Source organism: Monodelphis domestica, chromosome 7 (assembly GCF_027887165.1).
Source record: "Monodelphis domestica isolate mMonDom1 chromosome 7, mMonDom1.pri, whole genome shotgun sequence".
Taxonomy (NCBI): Eukaryota; Metazoa; Chordata; class Mammalia; order Didelphimorphia; family Didelphidae; genus Monodelphis; species Monodelphis domestica.
In genome coordinates this window covers 137,204,051-137,228,377 of record NC_077233.1, presented here as the reverse complement: position 1 = coordinate 137,228,377, position 24,327 = coordinate 137,204,051, and the positions used below count along the sequence as shown (strand labels likewise).

Genomic DNA, 24,327 nt, shown 5'->3' with positions numbered 1-24,327 from the left:
ACAATCAAAGTCATTTCCAAGTCAATGGGGCATCATTCTCTAAGACAGATCTGAATAGTCATGTTGTCCCTGAGGAAGCTCTACCAGGATGGTCTTCAGATCAGAGCTGTCTCCTCCTTGGCACAGCCTCCCTGCAAACTCTCAGCCACCAATGTCACTGGATCTGACATCTTTCCAATTCTAGCTACAGGGGCATCCCATGATGGAGAGCTATATGCATATAGCCAGATACCAATACCCACTTTAGCCTTCACGGATGTGGTGGCTTATTCCCGGATACTGAGTTTCAGACTCCACCCAATGTAGAATCTCAGCTGCCCCCTGGCACCCCCTGGTGGGCATGGAGAGTAGCAGCCAAAGCCTCTGTCCAGCAAAGGTTATGACCACCTCTCTCTGGTCATCTTGGAGACTGCTGAGTTCCATATAAATGGAGACACCAACCAGCTACTCAGCTTGAGCTGGACCCCTCCCACAAAGGACTCTATTCCCTCCAGGCTCCTCAGAGTCTCACTCTATCAGTCATCTCTTGTCCTGCATCTTCAATCTTTTTCTCTTCACTGGTTTCTTTCCCTCTGCCTAAAATCATGATCTTAAAATACCTTCCCTCCATTCTACTGTCTGCCCAACAACAGGCTTAGAGTTGGAGGGGACCTTAGGGATCTTTAGATTATTACAACAGCCCTCTAATTGGTCCCTCTTCCTCAAGCCTCTCCCCATTCCAATCTATTCTACACATTGTTGCCAAAGTAATTTTCCTCAAATGCAAATCTGGCCATGATTCCCCTACTCCCTCTCTACTCTAATTCTAGTCTCTTCCTATTGCACCTAGGAGCTCTTAACCTGCTTAGGTTTCAGGGAGCTCCATGAATTTGAGTGGGGGGAAATACATCTTTATTTTAAAAAATGATTGACTTTCTTTGTAATCTTTTATGTTTTATTTTATGCATTTAAAAACATTATTCTGAGTAGTCTATAGGTTTCACCAGACTTCCAAAGAGGTCCTGGACACAAAAAGGATCAAGAATCCTTGTTCTAGAATAAAGTATAACCTCCTCTGTTTAGGTTTTAAAGACCTATCTTTCCAGCCTCATTTGACATCATTCCCTCCCCTTTCCCACTCCTATACACTTTGTGATCAAGCCAGACTAACCTTCTCCAGGTCAGGAATAGAGGTTCCTTACCCATGATATCCCATCTCCCATCTCTTCATCTCTGCAACCCTACATCCCTGGAATGTACTCCCTCTGCCTCAGGGAGTCCCTCTCTGCCTCAGCTTAAGAATCATCTACATGAAGCCTTTCCCTAATTGCTAGTACTCTTCCTCCCAAATTACCTTGAATTTAGCTACATTGAGTGTGTGTATATTTACTTTATATATCTAATTGTATATTTCATGAAGTTTATTTGTATGCATTTATATTTTTATATATTACCATGAAGTACATAATATACATGTAATTATGTAAGTATGAAGGTAACACCTGTCCCAAAGCCCATGGGACTTTCCTTACTTTAATTCCATTTTTAAAAATTTTTAAATATTTTTCCATGGTTACATGATTTATGTTCTCTCCCTCCACTTTTCCCTCCCCATTCCTAGAGCTGACAAGCCATCCCACTGGGTTATACATGTGTTCTCATTTGGTACCTCTTTCTACATTATTCATTTTTGTAACAAAGCAATCTTTTAAAATCAAAATCCTAAATCATATACCCATATAAATAAGTGATAAATCATGTTTTTCTTCTATGTTTCTACTCCCACAGTTCTTTCTCTGGATGTGAATAGCATTCTATCTCATATGTCCCTCGGGATTGTCCTAGATCATTGCATTGCTACTAGTAGCAAATTCTATTACATTTGATTTGATTTTTCCACAATGTTTCAGTTTCTGTGTACAGTGTTCTCTTGGTTCTGCTCATTTCACTCCTCATCAGTTCATGGAGGTCTTTCCAGTTCTTATAGCATGATGAATGCTATAGAATATAGAATGATGAAGCAGTTCATCATTCCTTATAGCACAATAGTATTCCATCACCATCACATATCACAATTTGTTCAGCCATTCCCCAATTAAGGAACATCTCATTTTCCAATTTTTTGCTACCACAAAGAGTGCAGCTTTGAATATTTTTGTATAACTCTTTTTTATTATCTCTTTGGGGTACAATCCTAGTAGTGATATTGCTGGATCAAGGGCATGCATTCTTTTAAAGTCCTTTGGGTATAATTCCAAAATGCCTTCCAGAATGGTTGGCTCAATTCACAACTCTACCAGCAATGCATCAGTGTCTCAATTTTGCCACATCCCCTCTAACATTTATTATTTTCCTTTACTGTCATATTGGCCAATATGCTAGGTGTGAGGTGGTACGTCATGGACTCTCTCTTTATTGATGGAGTTGAAGGCCCTGACTGGCATGAGGGACAAGACAGAGTTGGTGAAAGGCAAGAGAGTTCAAGCTTTTACCAGTCGCTATAAAGTCCCCCTTTGTGGGGATTCTTAGGGCTCCTGGCTTCCAGTTTCAAAAGAAAAGAGGGAAGAGGCCAATCCCACTTCAAACTGATGAAAGTAAAGACATGAGAGGAATAGTCAGTCTTCATCATGTCCCTATTCCCAGCTTCCTGGAGGAGTTTCCTCTTGGGTGAGATCTAGGATTCTCTCCCATAGTACAGATATCTATGTCCTTCCCAATAGAAGAGCTCCTTTTCTTCATATTATCAGGTACATAATATCCTTCTCTGATTTCTTTTTTTGACCTTACTTGAATAAATAGGTTTCTTTGCTATTCACTATGTTTCATTGTGGAATTCATTTTAGGTGAGGAAGGGGTCAAGCCTTGGTTATATAAAGCTTAGGGTTCCTCTTTCCCTCCCCAAAAGACAAAACAAACAAAAGTAATCTGGAACCCAATCATACACCCTAGACTAACAATATTTAAGAGAGAAGATAGATAAAATTCTAGCCTGGCACCCCATCTCTCTCTCTCTCTGAAGAGAGTGGAGTGGTCTTGGCCCCCACTTCTTGTCTTCCTTGCCTGGCAACAATGAAAGTCTTCTTTGGAAAAATAGGAGGAGGAAAAAAGACTAGAGATGTCTATTCTGGCTCCCTTTGAGTCACACACAAGGTCCCACCACAATGTGAATCCTCACTCCACCAAAATCTCACACTATGCCTGGCACATAGTAGGAGTTTCATAAATATTTATCAGTTGATTATTCTTATTCATTCCCCTTATCTTTGCCAATGAAGAAATCTGATGTATCCCTCTCATGACCACACTCACTGTTTTATTGTTCAGTCATTTCAGTTATGTCTGACTCTGAGACCCCATTTGGAGTTTTCTTGGAAAAGATACTAGAGTGGTTTGCCAAGTAGAGTCAACTATACTTGATAATTCTACTTCTTTAGCACTCATTTGTTCCTCAGATTTCAATCTAGTTTCAAGACTCACCACACGACTAAAAATGTTCTCTGTAGGTTCCTTCATGACCTCATTAGAGCTCAAACCAATAGCTATAATTTCCCATTCCTAGTCCTTCTTGATCTTTCTGCAACATTTGACATAGTTGACCAACCTCTTGCTCCTAGATATCATTTCCTCCCTTGGCTTCCCCAACACTAATCTCTTTTGATTTTCCTACTTCTCTAATCATTCTCTGTTTCCACTCATTCCCCAAATATAAGCATTCTCTAAGTCTTAGTCCTTGGTTCCCTTCCCTTCTCTATCTTTACTCTTTCTTGGTGATCATGCATTCACATGATCATCTTTATTCAGAAAACTCCCTAATTGAATTTCCAGCCCTAACCCATCTCTTGATTTTCCAGTTCCTGCTCTCATCTTCTTCTGAATGTCTCAAACTCTGCATATTATTAGAAGGTAAGCTCCTTGAGAGCAGAAGCCATCTCTCTGCTTTTATTTATATTCCCGGGGGTGGGGGGGGGGCAGTACAGTGCCTAATCTTTAGTATATACTAAATGTTTGTTGATACATCCAGTGAGAGGATTTATTTTTTAATATATACTGAATTATTTTCTATGTCTGAGTTTTGAATTATAGGCTCCAATCAGTTCTTTGACCATTGTATGCATTTCCTTTATTCTTAGGGACCCCAAGGAATGTTTCCCCTCCTAAAGTCTGGTTAATAGATAAGGGAGATAATGAAACTCAGTCTTCTAGACTGAGTACCATTACTCAGGGAGTAGGGAGGGGTTGAGAGTTTTGATGGATCACCTCCCCTTTGAAGATTTGCCAATTACAGATATCTTGGGGTATCGGAGTGAGAGGAATAATGAGCTCCCAAACTGTATTTGTAGACCTGCTTGAGGGGACTTCTTGGTTTTTGGTTATTGAGAGGATCATAGATCATTAATTTATTGGTTAATGCTATCCTAATCAATAAACTTATATTCTTAGCCATAAACCAGTCTCTTGAAATTTTTAATTGTCACAAGGGCCAAGCTCATCTTTCCTCCCCAAATCAATTTCTTCTCCCAACTTCCTGTTTCAGTGGCATCACCATCCTTTTAGCTATGATTCCTCCTTTTCCTCACCTCTTATAACCAATCAATTGCTAAGGCCTGTGGATTTTATTTCCATTATATCTCTCCCATTCCTTCTCTCTTCACACTATCTACTCTAGTTCAGGTTCACATCATGTCTCCTTTCCATTATGACAATAGCCTGTTAACTCATCTCCCTGACTTCAGCCACTTCCCTCAAATCCATCCTGTACTTAGAAATGGGGATAAGGGCTGAGTAGGTTGGATTTGACAGTCTCTGAGGTGCCTTCCTTCCCTACATCTATGAACCTGTGAATGGCCTATGGTTTCACTGACTCCAAGAACTAACTCCTAGATGAGGATGAAACTCTCTCCACCATTGCAGGTTGGTATGTTTTCTGAACTTCAAGTCTTAGGGAGTTTCCAGAGCACTAAGAAGTTTAATGACTTACCCAGGGTCACATAGCTAGTATGTCAGAGTTGGACTTGGAGTCCATCCCCTATGATATACTGCCTCCCATCTTCTATACATACTGCCAGATTAATCTTCCTATCTTCATTACTTTCCATTGACATAGGGACAAAGCTGGAACTCCTGTCATTCAAAGTCCCTCAAGTCCTATCTCCAATCTATTTCATGACTTCTGGATGCACCAAGTTCATGCCTACCTCTTTGACTTTTCTAAAGATTCTCTTCATACCGTAACTACTTTGATGTCTTTCTAAATCTTACCTATCCTTTAAAGCCATGCTCTAGAACCCTCTCCTCCAGGAAGCTTTCCTTGTAAAGTCCATGCTACAGGGGGGTAGCCTTTGAGATGGATCATCTATCCCCTTCAGTGATTCCTATGTAGTTCTCTTTCATTTATCCCCTCAGTCACCCCAACGCAGTTCTCTTATGTGTGTCTCCCCTCTTCAATTTCCTATTCCCTACCTATGGAATATGGAGTATATTCTGACTCAATTTGACTATTTCTAGAATATTATGTTGAATTCTGGCAATGAAAAAACCTGATCATTTTAAAGCTATCCAAAAATGGAAGAGGCTACCTGGGCAAGATGGTGTGTTCCTCCTCAGAAATCTTAAATCAAAGTTCTGCCAAGCACTTGCTATAAAGGGATGTATTTTTCAGGAGTTGGTTAAACTACAAGGCCAACTGAGGTTCTTCCAATTCTAAAATTCAGTAATTCCAGAGCCTGCTCTGCCTCCTCTCCAGCATGACCAATCACAGAGGACAAGGTAAAGCTATGTTGACTTATATCAGATCTGTTCTCACCCACTACCAATTCCCCTCAAAAAAAAAAGAAAGAAAGAAAGAAAAAAAGAAAAATTCTCCAGAAGCCCATTTAAGAAAATAGTTTTTAATCCACAAAGTCAGTTTTATTTTCCTGTCTCCCTCAGAAGGAGTCTGTTACCAGCATGAATCTCAGCCCCCAAATGAGCCATCACCTGGACTCTCCCTCCTGGAGCGGCCCCCCCGAAAGCCAGGGCCTGGCGTAGGCATGACTTGGGGGTTGAGCACAACCTCCCCGGGCCGGGCCCCTCCTGGTTTCCCTTTCATCTGGAGGAGATCCTGATAATCCCGTACCATGGCCCTCAAGGGCTCCAGCTGGGGTAATACATGCTCCTCCAACCACTCATCCACTGTGTTAGCGTAGAACACAACACCCAGATGCATCTGCAGGGTAGGCAGCAGGCTCTCCCAGGTCTCCGACACCCTGAGGGAAGGAAAGAAAGTCATTCTCCCAGCACCAGCCCCCAGGAGTCACTTGTCCCTCATCCTAGGTTCATCTGCTTCAGGCTCTCCACTCCTCTCTGAGATACCTGAGGAGTCTGCCTCAGCACCCTAGAGCCCTCCATTCCTTCCCAGCATACACTCACTTAGTCAGTTTTCGGCCAAAGGCCTCCAGATTCTGTGGATTCCCAAACCGATTTTTACGATGATAAGGGCTGAACCAGCCCTGAGCTGTGCTAGAGGTACACAAAGGAGAAGAAGATACTTCAACAATCAGCCATCCATCCCCTGCCCTCCCATTTTGCAGGAGGGGAGTAGAGTGTTGGGGGACAGACCCTCCAGGATGCCTCAAAGTCCTCCCTGCAAAGGAGGTGCCTCAGGAATGAGGCACCAGGAGATGCTCCCTCCTGTGTAAAGCAGATGGGAGTACAGGGGTGCAGAGGGAGAAGGTAGGAAGTACCTGTCCTCCTCCAGAGCTTTCAGCCCAGTCTCCTTCAGCTCCTTGACTTGTTCTATCAGGCGGTAGACCTCAGCCCCAGGAAACATACCATCTCCTTGGCTATGGACAAGAAGGAAAAAGGATTGAGTAGGGCCTGGACTAAAATGGGGGGATGGGGTAGTGGGGTAGTCTTCAGCCAGTCTTTAGACTGACCTGCTAAATTGGACCTCCCCATCCCCTTCTGACGTCTGACTTCCTGCCCACAAAATCCTGGCCTTCCCCAAGTCTGCCCCAGGCGGGCATACAGAGCCCCTGCCAAAGTCCTGACTAGGAATCCTACATCTCAGTCTGGCCCATGACCTCCCTACCAGGTGCTGGACTCCAGGTTGATATTCTGAAACCCTAGCAGCTCCATGACTGTCTTCTTGGTCTCCTCAGTGAATTCTCCTAGTGGAAGGAAGGGTGGGGGTGATGAATAGCAATTGTCTAGGAATCACAAAGCCCAACGTATCTACAGATAGAGGGGAACCATGCCCTCTTGGGCATTCTTTCCCCTATTCCTGGCTGGCCAAGCCAACAGATACACCAGCTGAGGTTCCAAGTTGTTACTCCTTTGGGGGTAACAGGACTCCTCTAGCCTGGACAGTGAGGATGCTGGAGTGCTATTCCTCCCTTTTCTTCCCCTACCATTCAACATCAGAAGAAAAGTCCCATTTAAGCAGCTTAAGGAGGGAAAAGTATCCCTGCTACCTCTACCCAAACACAAACACAAATAGGAAAGAAACTCGGAGTGAAGACATTTAAATTCAAATACCAGCTCTGCTTCTTATCCATTTGGGGTTTTCTCACACTTGCTAGAGAACTGGAGAAAACCAGCCAGTGAGGAAGGAGGGTGGAGGGGTGGTTAGAGAGAGGGAAGGGAGGGGGTAATTTCCAGCTGGTGTCCAGGCCTCCTCTCTCAAATAGGGAAGTGTCCTAACTTCCCTGAGTGGTCCTAGGTCTCTCATTTACAGCACAGAAGAGGGAACTGGATGAGAAGGTCTCTAAATCCCCTTCAGATCCAATATCTTGTGAATGACTACCTTGGAGCAAAAGCCATACCAGCAACGAGGGTCTGCAGACAGATAGCCAGAGAAGGAACAGCCACAGGGAGTAGCTCACACAGCACGGAATAGTGGTCATACCTAAGAAGAGGAGAGAAGATGCAGACCCAGAGATGTATCTGAGTCTCCACTTAGCACAATGCCTAACACATTGCAGTAGGTGCTTAATAAACCCTTGTTGCCCCTCACTCCCATTCTCACCCCATCCAGCCCCCAGTCTAAGTCTTCACCTTTGCCAACCAGTTAGAACAATGCCCTGGCAGCGGATAGGGTGGGAATCTCCAATGTGGGGGCCAGAAGACGCAGCCTGCAGGGCTCGGAGCACACGGAGCCACGACAGTTGGTTGCTCAAGTGATGGCTAAGGGGTGGCCACATCTGGGCTGGGCCTGTGGAACCCTTGAAGGAACTGGCAAACCACAGACTCCGGAAGCCACTTTCTGCATATTTAGCAATGATCCGTCCTATGGGGAGGAAGAGAAGGCAAAGAGTGTAAGGAAAGAGGGAGGGCAATAGGAAGATTCAGCTATCAGGGAGTCTGGGGAGGATTCACTTATCCAGGGGCCAGGGATCAGGAAGGAGCATCCATATCCCTCCTCTCCATTACTATTTCCAGTTGCCCTCATCCTAGGTCAGGGAGGGCAGTATAGCTGCTAATCATGGGTCAGCCCTGTCCCGCTAGCAACCAAGACAGGAGGGGACCAAATGACTCCAATTCTGTTAAGCCCTCCACTAGCTGGGCCCCTCACCAATCTGGTCAGTGTCCAAGTCAGGGTCGTAGAACCACATCATAGGGTCTGCAAGCTGAGGGATCCCTGATTCTAGGAAGATAGGAAAGACCAGTAAGAGGGTGCTGAGGAGCCTAGCATGCCAAAAGTTCCTCCATATCTGGGTCCTATCCCTCCACTCCCACTAATCAAAGGTGTAAGTGTCTTTGGGTTTGATAGGACCTTCCATAGCCAGTCCTTGGGCATGTGAAAGGCCTTAAAGGAGTCCTGGGGGTGGGGTGGAGAGAAGTGTCTCTAAGTTGAAGAACAAATGCCAATGAAGGAATGTCAGGGTCTATAGGATGGAAATATCTCAGGATGTAAGAGCCCCAGAATCCATAGAATGATTCTTTGACAACTAGGCAAAGTCAGAGTCTATAGGATGAGGGGACCCTAGGATTCCAGGGCTGGGGGACAAGGCGGTCTTTAGGATGGGAGGATCCTAGGATACTAGAGGTGGGGAACAAATGCCAATAATGGAAAGTCAGGGTCTCTAAAATGGGAAAATCCCAGGATGCTGGGATCAGGAGTATTCCTAACATTGGGAGAAGGAGGGGTCCCAAGCCTATAGTCTAAGAAGCAATGAAGAAAGGTCAGGGTCTTTGGGATCAGGGTCTCCAGAGTTCTAGAGTTGTGGAAAGAATACCAATGATGGAATGATCTCCATATTGGAAGGATGGGATGCCAGGGTCCCAGAATTGGTAGCATTCCTAGCTTCCTCCAACCCTAGAAGATTAGGAGATGAATGCCAATGAGGGAAGGTCAGAGTCTTTGGGATGGGAGGACCAAAGAGTCCCAGAGTTGAGGGATGATTGCCAATGAGAGAATGTCAGGATTTCTAGAAACTGGGTCATCCTGGGGTTGGGGTCCCCCTGCCTTGGACAGCCTGGGGTGGGAGTCTTCGAAGCACATCATCCCAAAGCAGTAGTCGAAGCCCTGGGTGGCGCCAGCTCAGGAAGGTCACAACCTCTCGAACATGGTTCAAGTACATGTGACCAACATCTTCCCCATGGCGGAGTAGCCAAGCACGGGAGTCTGCACCCTCACCCAGGTGGAACACCTGCATCCCAAGAGGAGAGGGATCAGCTCAGGCAAGACCCCAAAGCCTGGTCCTACAGCTCCCCGAGGGACTCTTCCCCCATCTCTCCTTCCCTCATCCCAGGACTCTTCCCTTTCCCAATTCTGACCTCATCAGCTCCCACATGTAGCCAGCGGGTATGTGGGTGCTGGTCTAAGACCTGGCCCAGGAGGGCTCTGAGTAGCGACATTGCTCCAGGTGCATGGGGATTCAGGGTGCTAGGATAACGATCCACTTCCCGCAGAGACCAGAACTTCTCGTGCTTCAGCACAAACTGGAGTGAGAAATAACAAGATGATGTTAGGGAAGGAGAGAATCAGAATCACCCAGTCTCTTGGAACCCCTGGTCAGGATTAAGATTGAAAGATCCTAGTCAAGGGTGAGAGGGTTATAAGCCAGATTGAGGGTCAATTGCTGGGATTCTAAAGTCAGGTTAGAGACTTATGGGCTAGGGGCTGGCATCAGGTACCTCAAAGTGGCCAAAGGTCTGCACCAGTGGAATCACCTCCAGGTGGTTCTGTGCTGCCAATTGTTGTATCCGCTCAATGTCATGCTTACTGAGGATACCAGAGTCCTTATTAAGTCCCTAGAAGCCTCTTGTTATGACTCCCATCCCCACCACTTTACCCCCTGGATCTCTCCAACTCATGGTGAACTTTCTCTATTAAACCCCATAGATTCCTCCCTATATCAAACCCCACAGCTCTGACCGCCTTCTATAAAATGCTGAGAATCCCCAAATCCCTGGGAAACCTCCCCTATTGAATCCCATGGTCATATATACAACCCTCCATCCCATTCAATTTCCATACTCTGATCATATTCCCTTATCAGGTTCCTTTCTCAGATCCTAAGGACTCCTAAGCCCCTAGCCCCACTCCTCCATTGGTTCCCACAGACCCAAACACTTTCCCACCTGTAGGAGTGGGGTGAACGCAACAGTTCCAGTTCTCCATGGAAAGGGAACATGTCCTCATATTCTATCAGCACAGCATCTGCCCCAAGTCGGGACAGAAGTGGAAAGAGCTTGAGAGAACCAGAATGAGGAGAGACAGGTCAGAGGGATTTGGACTCTTCCCCTGAAAAGCCACTGCCCACCCCTCATCAGCACAATCCCTTCCCAGATCTCTTCTCATCAGTGGAGGAGTCCCAGCATCCTGGCCAGCTGTCTCACCTGTTCCAGATAAGATACCCTGGGAGCAGCTCCTTTCATGTCCAGGTGGACAACCTTCATCACTCCTGTTTGATCCCTTCGTGGCACCTCCCCAGTCAGCCTCTGGGACCAAGACCCCAGAGTACTCTCCCCAACTGGTTCAGGAGATGATCGGCCACCACTTGCTTCACTCCAAGGCCTGCCAGATGTTGGCTCTAGGCTGAGAAAGTGGGAAATAAAAAATTAAAGATCATGGATCAGTCAACAGGGGGCAAAGGTTGAGGAGAGAGATACCCAATGAGCACTCTACCCCCTAATTCTTCCCTTTTCTTGCCCTATACCTAGGAAAGCATTTGCCCTGACTCTGGGACTCTATGGCCTGGTAGCCATGCATTTTTGTACATTCAAAGATCCTGTGTCTCTTAATGAGCATATGAGCAATTCTTCTCCTCCATTCCCATCCTCCAAGCTCTCATTCCTCAGGCAGCAGCCCTAGCCCCTCACCACCGTGGAAGAAGCAGTCTGAGGCCTGCACAAGCACAGAGGAGCAAGGAGGCCACTTGCAGAAGCAGTTTCTGGTTCCTTTGCAGCATCCTGGGAGGTGTAGTCACTCCTGGGGGGAAATGGGAGGGGATCAGTAGGTCGCGTTCAAGTCTGGTGAAGGGAGGAAGGAATTGGCATCCCTGTGGGATATTGAGGGGAGGTCAGGCATCCAACAGATGGATGGGAGGAGGGTCAGCCTGAGAGTCAATGGGGTGAGAGTGGGGATGGGAGTGGAGGGAGGGGAAGAGGAGAGCACGTCAGGTTTTGCATCCTCCCCTCCCCCAGGCAGTCCAAGGCGGGGGCAGAAAGAAGGGAGCCTAAAAGCTGTCTGGAAGAGGAGGTGATTAATGGTCTAGAACTGGAGCTTGGGGGCACAGAGGCGGGGCGCCCCCGCGGGTCCAGCTCCCTCCTCCCGGCCCCAACCCCCGCCCGGCCCGTCCAGGATCCCCCGCACCTGGTTGGGCTGCTCTCCTCCCGGCCCCGTTAGGTGCCGCGGGGTTCCGACGCCTCCAGGTCCCGCCCGCACCGCTGCCCCCCCAGCCCCTCCGGGAGGTCGCCGAACCGACCCCCGCTCCCCGGTGCGGGCGGGCAGGTGGGGAGCGCACAGAGATCCCCAGGCTGCGGGTAGCGGGCCAAGACAGGCTCAAGCCCCACCCGACGCTGCGATTGGACACGAACAGCCGCGGCAAGCCCCGCCTGCCGCCGAAGATGACAGCTCGGGAGGAGAGAAGGATGGAGAGGGATGCGGGGGTGGAATGGAGATGAAGCTGTAGGGGAGGGGGGGGGGTGTCTCCCGAACCCACCCCCACCCGAGAGCGAGTCGCCATTGCCAATTCTGGTAGCCCCACCGGAGCCCCCCTTCCTTCGTCTTTCGACCCCCAGACCCCGCCACAACTGTTCAGAATCGTATGGCTAACCTCCATCCAGATGAGAACATCTGGACCACCGCCCACCTTTTCCCCGAACATCTGGGACCCCCAGGGACTCCCATCCCTCCACATCTGACATGTCCTTCTAGCTTACCTTCCACAGCCCTATCTCCTCCATCACTCTCCCCAGAACTTTCCCCGTCTATATCATCGGGTCTTCTCATTGCTGGCTGCATTTGGTGGGTACCAAGCCTCCCTGGGCTTGCTCCTCCCACTCCACGCCTGCTCTAGCCCCTTCTACTGTGCCCTGTGGAACCCCTGTTCTACTGTGAGCAAATTCCTCTCCATCCCCCCTCCCCCTTTTCCAGGAGCACTCCTTCCAGCTGTCTGCCTTAACAGGAACCTGGCTTTTTCCCTGACAACACTGATTCCCTCCCTGACAATTCTCTCCAATGGAGGCTGCTTCTTCCCCCACTCCCTGTGAATCACAGGGCCAGAAGGAGTCAGCATGCTTCTTGCTCACCACCATTTATTTATTTCTCCTTTATCTTACCATTATCATTCAACCCCCCCCCTTGAAATTCATGCCTTTCTTTTTATAACACCTTCTCTCCATCTTAGCAATCACATACCTACCTCCAGAACCCCTCTCCTCTTCTTCTGTGGTTTTACCACCTGATTCACTGTTTCTCTATTAAATTATCCTCATTGACTTTGGGATTTATATTAATAGCCCTTATAAGGCCCAGGCTCCACAATTCTTCAATATATGGCTCCCTTTACTTCCACTTCAGCCACTTGCTAAGGTTGGCCACATCTTAGACAAGAGTATTACAGAAAACTGTATCATCTCCTTGATTCTGAACTAAAATAACTAAAATACTTCTCTTTCAAACAATCATTGATTTTCCTGCCTTTCGCACCCTTTCTGCACCTGCTTTTTGACATCGTCAAGCTCTCTGGCCCCTTGACTTTTCCCTATTTTCTCAGCCCATCTTCCATTATGGCTCTTTTCTACCTCTCTACTCAACCCTAAGGTAATATGTTGCTGTTCCCTCTTGTGTAACTCTTTGTGACCCCATTTGGGGTTTTCTTGGTGAAGATACTGTAGAGATTTGCCATTTCCTTCTCCAGCTCATTTTATAGCTAAAGAAAGGGAGGCAATCAGGGTTAAATGACTTACAGGAGATCACACAGCTAGAAAGTATCTGAGGCTGGATTTGAACTCATATCTTCCTGACCTGATAGAGCCTGAGCCCTCTATCCACTGTGCCACTTCATTGTCCTGGGTAACATGTTGTAATGGATAAAGAGTTGAATTTGAATGCAGAAAGACCTGGTTTCAAATGCCATCTCTGAGTGTGTGACCTTTGGCAAACCACTGCAGAGAAGATGCCAGTCTGCATTGCTAGAGAGAATTTCCTCACTCCAAAGTTGCCTAGATCAATGAAATCACAAGTCCTATCCTTGGCCTCACCTGCCTGTGTCAGTCATTGCAACAGTGGCTCCCTATGGCCTCTTAGACAAAACATAAACTACTCTGTTTGTCTTTTAAAGTCGTTCAAACCTATTTCCACCCCAACTTTTTAGCCTAATCAGATATTACTCCCTTTTCTGCACTTTACACTGGCACTAGCTCTAACCCTTGTCCTCAGAATGCCCTACTCTTTTCCTTTGCTCCAAAGCATCTCTTTCATAGTCCAAAGACTGAAAAAAAAGACAATCATAGCAAAAACAACTGATCTGGAAAACAGATCAAGCAGAATTTTTAAAAAATCATTGCAATACATACCTGCTTCCACCACCTTTGTGGTCATTTGGAACAAATTGTCCACATCTGCCCATTCCACCAGGGGAGTGGAGTAGGCATCCCCCTACCTCACCTTTGGGTTTGAGGCCTGCCAGTTACCCTCAGCCCAGTTTAGCCCATGGCCACTGCACAGGCTACAACTTCTTGGAGCCACAGGTAAGAGCTGGGAGGCAGGTGAATGAATCCCAAAGGAGAAAAGCAGCCTTGAAAAGGGCTTGGCAAGCCCTCACACCAGAAGCATTTGTCTTCTCTGAACACTCTGTATACCCCCTAAGTGAAAAATGAAGCATTCTTTAGGCATGTACTATGTGCTAAGCATAGAGGATGCAAATAGAATAAGCCAGTCCTTTATTTTGAGGAGCTCCCATTCTAATATGAAAAACAACCCCTTGGTGTTTTCAGATTTAAGTAGAATGGAATGTCCCATTGTCTTTAAGGCAAAGCAGCAAAGCAGATGTTAAGGGCTCTTATGTTATTTCCACTGATAAAATTACATTGGTTTTACATGTTGAACCATTCAACAGTAGCAAGAACTTTCTTTTCTTTTCTGAGTTTTCAGGAGCTATAGCTGTAGGTCTTCAGGGGCACTTTCCAGGTGGCACCTCCACAGAGTTGTCCTTTCCAGAACCATGGCTTGCAGGCCCTAGACTGGAACCATTGTTGTTCCAAAGGCCTTTGGCCTGCCTCCATCAGGGCCTAGCTTACTTGTCCTATCTAGGTATGGAAGTTGTTTGACCACTGATGGGGAGAGCTGGTCTTACATGGGCTTATTTCCCCTGATGAGGGCCTCACTAGAAGCAGGACATCCTTGAAGCTTTATGAATAATTGATTATGAAGCCTAGAGTTGGGAGGATCTGGGTTCAAATGTGGACTCAAATAGCTATGTGACCCTGAGCAAGTCACTTAAACCCAATTGTCCAGTCCTTGCCACACTTCCATCTTAGAATTCATACTAAGACAGATCAGGTTTTTGTTTTTTAATACTTGTTGAAGGACTATCATTATAACTTCATTGTTACCTTTGAATCCCTTGCCCCCTTAACTTTTCATTGTTCCTGACCTGAAATTTTCCAATGCGGTATAACTTCTGGGCCTTCTCCATCTACACAATTCATTCTATCTGGAATTTGGGGCCTTCACAGCTGGATGATAATTCGTTTATTTACCTCTTATTGATGGAGATAAGACAGTATTGCACAGTGGACAGAGCCTCAGACTTGGAGTTAGAAAGATGCAGATTCAAATCCTCTCTCAGATACTAGATGTATGACACACTGTGTGGCCAAAACAGTTAACTTCTATGTGTCTCAGTTTCCTCATTTACAAAATAAGAGAGTCAGACTTAATGTCTGCATCAGACATTTACTAGTTGTGTGACCCTGGGCAAGCCATTTAACCATGGTCTGCCTCAGTTTCCTCAACAGTAAAATGGGATAATAGTATCATCTGTTCAGCATAATTCTAGGACTCCCTATCACATTCCCTACAACAAAGGCTCCAGACACTCTTCAGGTGTTCAGTCTCACTGTCTTACTATCTCTGGATCACTTTCCCTTATACTATACTGAGAAAATGGAAACCATCCTATATGATCTCTCTTAACTTTCTTTCTCTACACTTCAGGGTCTATGCCATTCTCCTCTCCTTGCCAACTTTAATCCTTCAATCCATGCTCTTAATCTTATGGCCTCCCATCTCCTTGGGTTTGGCTCAGTCATCAGTCATATCATCAAGCTCTCCCACTCCACTGAATCCAAACACACTCAGGTCTCCCTAATTCTAACAAAAAAAAATTTTCCTTTACTACATTGTCCCCTTGAACTCCAATCCCATTATCCCAAATATCTCCTCCTATTCATCACCAATCATTCACTCCATAATACTCTATATCCCTGCAATCTGCTGGCTTTCATCTCTTCTGTTCCATTGGCCTCATCACCAAATCCACTGGCCTCAGTTTCTTTGACCTCTCTATAGATGACTAACCATACTCCCTTTTGAGATGTTCTCTGGCCCTGGCTTTGTGAGATCAAATTCTCCTGATTCTTCTTCAGACTCTCTGACCTTCCTTTTGTCTTCCTCACTGCCTCCTCTTCATATTCATCCCCTTAAATGTAAGACATCCTCCCAAGTTCCTATCTTTAGCCATCTTCTTTACTCTCTTTCTTGGCAAACTTTTGTATTTCCATTACTTCAGCTATAACCTCTCCAGAAATGACTCTAATACCTCTTTACAACAACAATAGCAGTTAGCATTTATAGTGTGCTTTAAGGTGTGGCAAGTGCTTTACAAATAACATCTCCTTTGATCCTCACAATAACCCTGGGAAATAGGTGTTATTATTAGCCCCATTTTGCAATTGAGGAAACTGAGGCAAGCAGTGGTTAAGTAACTTGTCTAGGGTCACACAACTAGTAAATTTTTGGGACAGGATTTGAACTTCCATCTTAATGACTCCAGTCTTACATGGACTTATTCTCATGAATAGAGAGAGAGAGAGGAAGAGATCATGGATCTCAAAATGTCAGAAAAAGAATTATTAAAAAGTATATCTATGTGTAACCTGGAAAAAATTTAATTAAAGCATCTAGAGTTTCTTTCAAGGCACTGAGGAGGCATTGAGGAGGGCTTTGATGAAGGAATAATTAATAATAACAATACTATATGGTACTTTTAAGGTTTATAAAGCAATTGCCTCTAATATTTCAGTTATTCTTTGGATTCAGTTGACTGCAAATGTTTAGATTATTGCCATGGATCAAATACTCCATCCTTGTGTTTCCCATTTGGGCTTTATATGTCAACTGAATTTTTAAAAAAGCCACCACAGAGCATAGTTAATAAAATCAATGTGAGTCATCTCTGCAACAATCTAACATCCCTACACAAGCTTGACATTGTTATCACTGACTCTCCCCAGCAACAATCTACATGCCATGGAGAAATCATCTTTTCTCCAGATGATATCAGAAACAGATGTATTCCCACATAACAAATAGGATATTTCCTATTCATCTTGTATCCAATCCTATCAAATCCAAAATATGAACCAGAAAAAATAACCACAGAAAGAAAATAAGTTAAGAGTCATGATTTCCTTTGAAAAGTCTCTTTTTCCAGGACCACAAGATGTTTAGGTAGGTCGAGGTCCTGCTGGCTATAAAGAAATCCTTTCCACAGTATATTCCAATCCCCAAATTTATTACAAATTCACAATCTTTTATCTTAAATAATTTAGGAAGTCAGACACAATCTCTTTTGACCAGATAGTAAAAGACCTAAGTCAGATTGAAATTTATATTCAAGGGAAAGGTAGGTTGCTAAGTGGATAGAGCACCAGGCCTGGAATACAGTGGACCTGAGTTCAAATTTAACTTCAGACTCTTCCTAAGCTATGTGACCCTGGAAAAGTCCCTTAACCACAATTGCCTATTTCTTGTCCTTCTGTCTTAGAATTCCTTATTAGGTCAGAAAGCAAAGATTTTTTTGAAAAGAAAGAAAGGTATATTCAAAAATGGTTCAATAATAATTATTACTTCTTGTTAATAATATAATAATGTGTCACTTCTTATTAATATATAGGATTTTTAAGTTTGCTAAGTGCTTTATGTATGTTACCTCTTTTGATCCCCAAAACAACCCCATGAAGCAGATGCTACTATTATCCCTATATTTCAGACTAAGGAATCTGAGGCAGACAGACTTTCCCAGAGTCCCATAGCTAGTAAATGTCTGAGGCAAGATTCAAACTTACATCTTCCTGACTCCAAGTCCAGCTCTTCTGGCTCTGTACCATCTAGCTGCTTCAACTCACAATCAATTATCTGACTAAAAAAGTGTAGTCTTTTCTGACCGATTTTGGTTCAGTACCCATTTCAAGGAGTCAGGGATGCTAGAAAGAGTTCCAGAAGAGGAAGAAGACCTGAGCTCAAATCTCTGCTCTGCTATTAGCTCCTTATGTGAACTTGGCAAAGTCACTGACCTTCTAAGCCTCAATTTCCTCATCTATGAAATGTCTGGCATTTTTTTCTAGCTCCATAATACTCAATGACCTTTAACATTTCTTCTGCTTCTAAAGTCCTTTGTATATATGATCCCAATTCCCCAAACTCAGATGTTATTCTAAACAAGTTGTCAGCAGCCTGGAATGATTTTTAGATCCCAATCCTTTCTCAACACTCTGGTACTTAAGAAAAATACATAATTGCCCAGAAATAAATTTGTCCCCAGGTCACCAATCCACCCAAAGAAAGTCTTTAGGAAATACACATTTACAAAAATAAACCCTGTTAGTGTTAAGCTAGATTCCTAACATCTATTGGCTTCAAATTTCACATCAGGCAAATCAAAATATACTATTTTTCACTTTATTTTGGGGAGAGGGTTGGTGTATGTTTTCTTTCACAGCATGACTACTATGGAAATATTTTGCATGATTGCACATGTATAACCTATATTGAATTGCTTACCATCTCAGGGAGAAAGGAAAGGAGGATGGAAAAGAATTTGGAATTCAGGATTTTTAAAAACTAATGTTAAAATGGTTTACATATAGTTGGAAAAAATAAAATATTATTTTTAAAAAATTTTAGTAGGCATAAGTGCAAGTTTTGGTATAAAGTTTATTTAAGATGTCTTTAACTTCATGGGGATTATGATTTGGATCAGGGGTTATTTATCTTTTTGGTGTCATGGGCCTATGGACTGTCACTTTTGGTTTTTTGGTTTTTAATAATTTATTTTTAAAATAAAAGATTATTTTTAAAATTTCATCACACAGACAGACAAGTTGAAAACTATCCCACGTGTGTCCAAATTTCCATGTACTGCCACCATCATAAAATAAAAACATTTGCACGTTACTCTGAAATTTTCATCACTATGAGGACTGCCTCCACTGACCCACACTTTAAAACCTCATTCCCTTAGTGGCCCTTCTTCTTGAGCTGCTGTGGTCCCTAATATTATTTACCTGGTAGTTGGCTATCTGATGATCATCTTCTACACATCTGGCTAGACAGGCCTTCAGGAGGCAAGCAAATAGTCCAATATCAAGCCAAGAATAAAAGCTTAGTAATCTCATTTCTATTCCTCCCTTCTTCAAGAAGTCTTTACAAATACTTCTTAATCTTGGTGTCTTCCTGCTAAATTGCCCTCAGTTTACCCTGTTTATAACTTGTTTGTACATATTTGTTTGTATATTGATTCCCTCATTAGACTGTGAGCTCTTTGGGAATAGAGCCTGGCTTTTGTTTTGTTTTGTTTTTATTTTTATCCCAAGGGCTTAGCATAGTGCCTAGCACATATTAAGCAATTAATAACTGTTAGGTGACTAACTAGGACACAGCGGATGGGATTCTGGGTCTGAGTCCTTTTCCTGAATTCAAATTGAGCCTCAGGTACATACTAGCTATGTGACCCTGGGAAAATGGGAAAATCATTTAACCTATTTGCCTCAGTTTCCTTGTCTGTAAAGTGAGCTGGAGAAGGAAATGGTAAACCACTCCAGTATATTTGCCATGAAAATTCCAAATAGGGTCATGAAGAGTCAGACAGGATTGAAATTACTAAAGAACAAGACAACAGCAAAGTTATGCTGCCTGAAGCAAGAGTTGCCCCACACATGTGCCAGTGCCAATCACAGGTGTGATCTCAGTGTATTTCTGCTTTCTCCCTCCTGGTATAAGGATTTCTGGGTGAGTATACCCTACATCTTTGGAAGGAATGGCTTATTGTTACTTTTCTTACTATTATTTCATTAAGTGACTTTTACTTTGGACTCATTGTATTCTCCAGTTAACTAGAAAAAAAGTAAATGCAACAATGTGGACACTATTGTTTTGAATAGAAATTGACTCCTATTATGGGTCAGATACTATCCTAGGTGCTGGGAAAGCAAAGACTAAAATGAAAGAGTCCCTTGCCCTCAAACAGCTTATATTCTGTCAAGAGAGACAATATGTATGTATATAACATTCCATAAATTAGGAAATGGTTGAACAAATTATGATATATAAACATATTATGAATACTATTGTGCTGTAAAAAATGATGAAAGGGAAGGTTTCAGAGAAACTTAGGAATACTATGATGAATTGGTGCAAAATGAAGTGAGCAGAACCAGGAGAACACTTTATATAATAATAATTATAAAGATTTTTTTTAAGTTCAAAGATTTAAGAATTCAAATCTATCCAAAGACCAACCAAGATTACAGAGGACTCATGATGAAACACATGACCCATCTCCTGACAGAGAAATGATGGACTCAGTCAGTGCAACCATCACAGATTGAGATTTTTTGGTCATAGCCATTTTATTTCAGCTATGTATTTTTATAACAATGGTTTTTTTTTTCTTTTTCAGTGGGGAGGTGGAAGGAATAGAATGTGGATTTTCCATCAACTAACACTTTAAAAAAGTTTTTTATATATTTTTTCAATTACACATAAAAATTTTTTTTAATATTTGTTTTTCATAATTTTGAGTTCCAAATTCTCTTCTACTCTCTCTTCCTGTCCCCCTCATTGAGAAGACAAGTAATTCAAAAAAGGTCATACACGTGCAATCATGCAAAACGTATTTCTATATTTGTCATATTGTGAAAGAAAACACCAACAACAATAAAAAAAGAAAAATAGAAAAAGATTTTTTAAAGTATGTTTCAATCTATATTTAGATTCCAACAATTCTTTCTGTAGAAATGGATAACATTTTTCATCACAGGTCCTTCAGAATTATTTTGGATCTTTGTATTGCTGATAATAGCTAAATCATTCACAATTGATCATCATACAATATTGCTGTTACTGTGCATAACATTCTCCTGGTTCTGTTCACTTCACTTTGCACATATATATTTCCAAGTTTTTCTGAAACTATCCTGCTTGTCGTTTCTTATAGCACAATAGTATTCCATCACATTTATATACCGCAACTTGTTCAGCCATTCTCCAGTTGATGGACAACTGAAAGAAAAACAAGACTGGGCAAAGAACTTCTGTACTTCTGAGCAAATCTGACTTTAATGTGGTGAGCACAAACACACAGGTCAGAGGTCTATATAGACACTTCTAGAATGGTCAGTCTGAGACACTGAGATCTCCAGAATTTTATACCATTGATGACACTATTGCATGAAGCAGCAAGACCTTTCTTGGTTTATAACTATCTCAGGGCTTCAAGTTTTTGATTGGATATAACAAGGTTATATCCTAGTGAAATCTCTGTTGGACTTCTAATGGGACTTTGCCCCTCCTTCCTCCCCCTTTTCAGAGAAGAGTGTCAGTAGAAACCCTAAGATAAGATGCCCAGTTTCTTTATATCACAGCCCAGCTATGACAATGTATAGTAATGGAAAAGATCTTTAATACTAAACACAGTAAATGACCTCAGCAAAATAGTGTATGATAAACCCAAAGATCCTAGCTTTTTGGACAAGAACCCATAATTTGACAAAAACTTCTGGGAAAGGGGGCAGCTGGATGGCTCAGTGGATTGAGAGCCAGGCCTAGAGATGGGAGGTCTTATGTTCAAATCTGGCCTCAGACACTTCCTAGCTGTGTGACCCTGGGCAAGTCACTTGACCCCCATTGCCTAGCCCTTACCATTCTTCTGCCTTGGAGGCAATACACAGTATTGACTCCAAGATGGCAGGTAAGGGTTTAAAAAAAAAACTGCTGGAAAAATTGGAAAACAATATGGGGGAGAGATTAGGTTTGGATCAACATCTCACACCCTATACTAAGATAAATTCAGAATGAGTAAATGGCTTAAATATAAAGAGGGAAATTATAAGTAAATTAGGTGAACATAGAATAGTATGTCTGTCAGTTCTATGGAAAAGAATTTAAGACCAAACAAGATATAGAGAATATTATAAAATGTTAAATAAATAATTTTGATTACATTAAATTAAAAAGGTTGTATACAAACAAAACCAATGCAAACAAAATTAGAAGGAAAGCAACAAATTAGGAAAAATTTTATAACAGAAACATCTGACAATGTCAAATTTCTCAAATTTATAAGGAACTAAATCAATTATTAAAAAAAAATTAAGCTATTCCCCAATTGACAAATGGTCAAGGGACATGAATAGATAGTTTTCAGATAAAGAAATCAAAACTATCAATAATCACATGAAAAAGTGTTCTAAATCTCATAATTAGAGAAAAGCAAATCAAAACAATGCTAAGGTACCACTTCACACCTAGCAGCTTGGCCAATATGACACTAAAGGAAAATAATAAATGTTGGAGGGGATGTGGCAAAATTGGGACACTAATACATTGCTGGTGGAGTTGTGAACTGATCCAATCATTCTGGAAGGCAATTTGGAACTATGCCCAAAGGGCTTTAAAATACTGCCTGCTCTTTGATACAGTCATACCACTGCTGGGTTTGTACCTCAAAGAGATAATAAGGAAAAATATTTGTACAAAAATATTTATAGCTGTGCTTTTTATAATAGAAAAAATTGGAAAATCATTGGGTGTTCATCAATTGGAGAATGGCTGAACAAATTGTGGTATCTGATGGTGATGGAATATTATTGTGCTGAAAGGAATAACGAACTGGAGGATTTCTATGTGAATTAGAATGACCTCAAGGAATTGATGCAGAACAAAATGAGTAGAACCAGGAGAACATTGTACACAGAAAGTGAAACACTGTGGTACAACCAAATGTAATGGACTTCTCTACTAGCAGCAATACAGTGATCCAGGACAATTCTGAGGAACTTATGAGAAAGAACACCATCCACATCCAGAGAAAGAACTGTGGGAACAGAAACACAGAAGAAAAACACATGATTGATCACATGGTTCTATGGGTACATGATTGGGGATTTTGGCTTTAAATGATTACTCTATTGCAAATGTGAATAATATGGAAATGGGTTTTGGATGATGATACATGTATAGCCCAGTGGAATTGATCATTGGCTCCCGGGGGGGGGGGGGGAAGAGGAAAGGGAAAGAACATGAATCATGGAATCATGGGAAAATATTCTAAGTTAATTAGTGAATTAGTTAATTAAAAATAAAGCAAATAAATGATAGCAGAAAAATACTAAACATACTTTATCTATGATGATTTTTAAGTTCTATGATTATTATATCTCAGTGCATAGTTATCCACCTAGGTCTATCTCTTACTACAGTTACAAAATGAATATAGTCACTCATGATTAATATGAATGATTAAAGCCAAATATAAATGATTAAAGCAATCATTAGCAATTTCTTTCACATTCTCTCAATTTCTAATTTCTTGCCAGTGCAAGAAGAGCTGCTATAAATATTTTTGTAAATATAAGTCCTTTTCTTTTTTTTTTTTTGCTCTCTTTAGGATACAGATCTAATAATAATATTGCTGGGCCAAAGAGTATGCACAATTTTATAGCCCTTTGAGTATATTTCCAAATTTCTCTCCAGAATGGTTGGAAAAGTTCACAACTCCACCAAAGGGGCATTACTGTCCATATTTTTCCATATCCCCTCCAACATTTGTTATTTTTCTTTTCTGTCATATTATCAAATGACAGGTATCAAGTGGTACCTCAGAGTTGTATTAATTTGATTTCTCAAATTTAATTTGATTTGGAGCATTTTTTCACATGACTAAAAATAATTTTAATTCCTTCTTCTTGCAAACTTGAAAAGCCTGTCATATCCTTTGACCATTAATCAATTGGGGATAATAAACATTTTTAAAATGCCTACTATGTGCCAGGCACTGAGCTAAGCACTACTGATACAAAAATAAGCAAAAAATTGTCCCTGCCCTCAAAAGGCTCACAATTCAATAGGGAGAAAATAACGCAACAAATATATACAAAGGAGTTTTATATGGAATAAATAAAGCGGGGGGGGGGGGGAAGGAGGGGACTCTGTGATCTTTCCATATACTGAGCTTATCAGAACTATTCAATCCTCACCCATTCAAAAAAAGTACCCTCCCTTACCTGACTGAAAAAGATTCTTGCTCTCATTTGGGGTAGCCAATATAAATTGGCTTGAGTCTAGTAGATTTCAAAGTCCTCACTGATTTCTCTGGTTTGAGTTTCTCTCCTCAAAATATATAAATAAATTGAGATTCTGAAGTAAACGTTTCTTGCCTTAGAGGCAACCTGGTGAGTTGGAGAGGTTGGGACCTCCTTGGGTCCTGAATTGAGCCAAGGAGAGGATGCCTGCAATTTCTTCATCCCTGAACTTTCCTAATGTGGCTTAAGGTCATGTCTGACTGGAGCTTTTTTGGAGATTGTAGCCTACTAAAACCTGGTGATCTTTTTAATCCAATTATGCATATTTGATTAAAT

The 24,327-nt window shown here is 42.5% G+C and overlaps 1 protein-coding gene across 5 annotated transcripts in view; it reads right to left on the bottom strand.

Moving 5' to 3' along the window:
* Positions 1-5,851: 5,851 nt before the first annotated feature.
* Positions 5,852-24,327, bottom strand: part of LOC103103546 (hexosaminidase D-like) — a 47,980-nt gene continuing 29,504 nt past the window's right edge. For 2 of the 5 annotated variants that reach the window (XM_056805587.1, XM_056805586.1), the window contains 13 exons: positions 11,284-11,392; positions 10,801-10,999; positions 10,543-10,652; positions 10,096-10,183; positions 9,736-9,900; positions 9,425-9,608; positions 8,531-8,602; positions 8,014-8,245; positions 7,782-7,864; positions 7,049-7,127; positions 6,702-6,800; positions 6,388-6,477; positions 5,852-6,224 (listed from right to left, as the gene is read on the bottom strand). In XM_056805587.1, the coding sequence (XP_056661565.1) occupies positions 5,933-6,224; positions 6,388-6,477; positions 6,702-6,800; positions 7,049-7,127; positions 7,782-7,864; positions 8,014-8,245; positions 8,531-8,602; positions 9,425-9,608; positions 9,736-9,900; positions 10,096-10,183; positions 10,543-10,652; positions 10,801-10,999; positions 11,284-11,392 (1,802 nt within the window). In that variant the 3' untranslated portion in view covers positions 5,852-5,932. The other 3 variants (XM_056805583.1, XM_056805585.1, XM_056805582.1) reach the window with 3 other exon arrangements.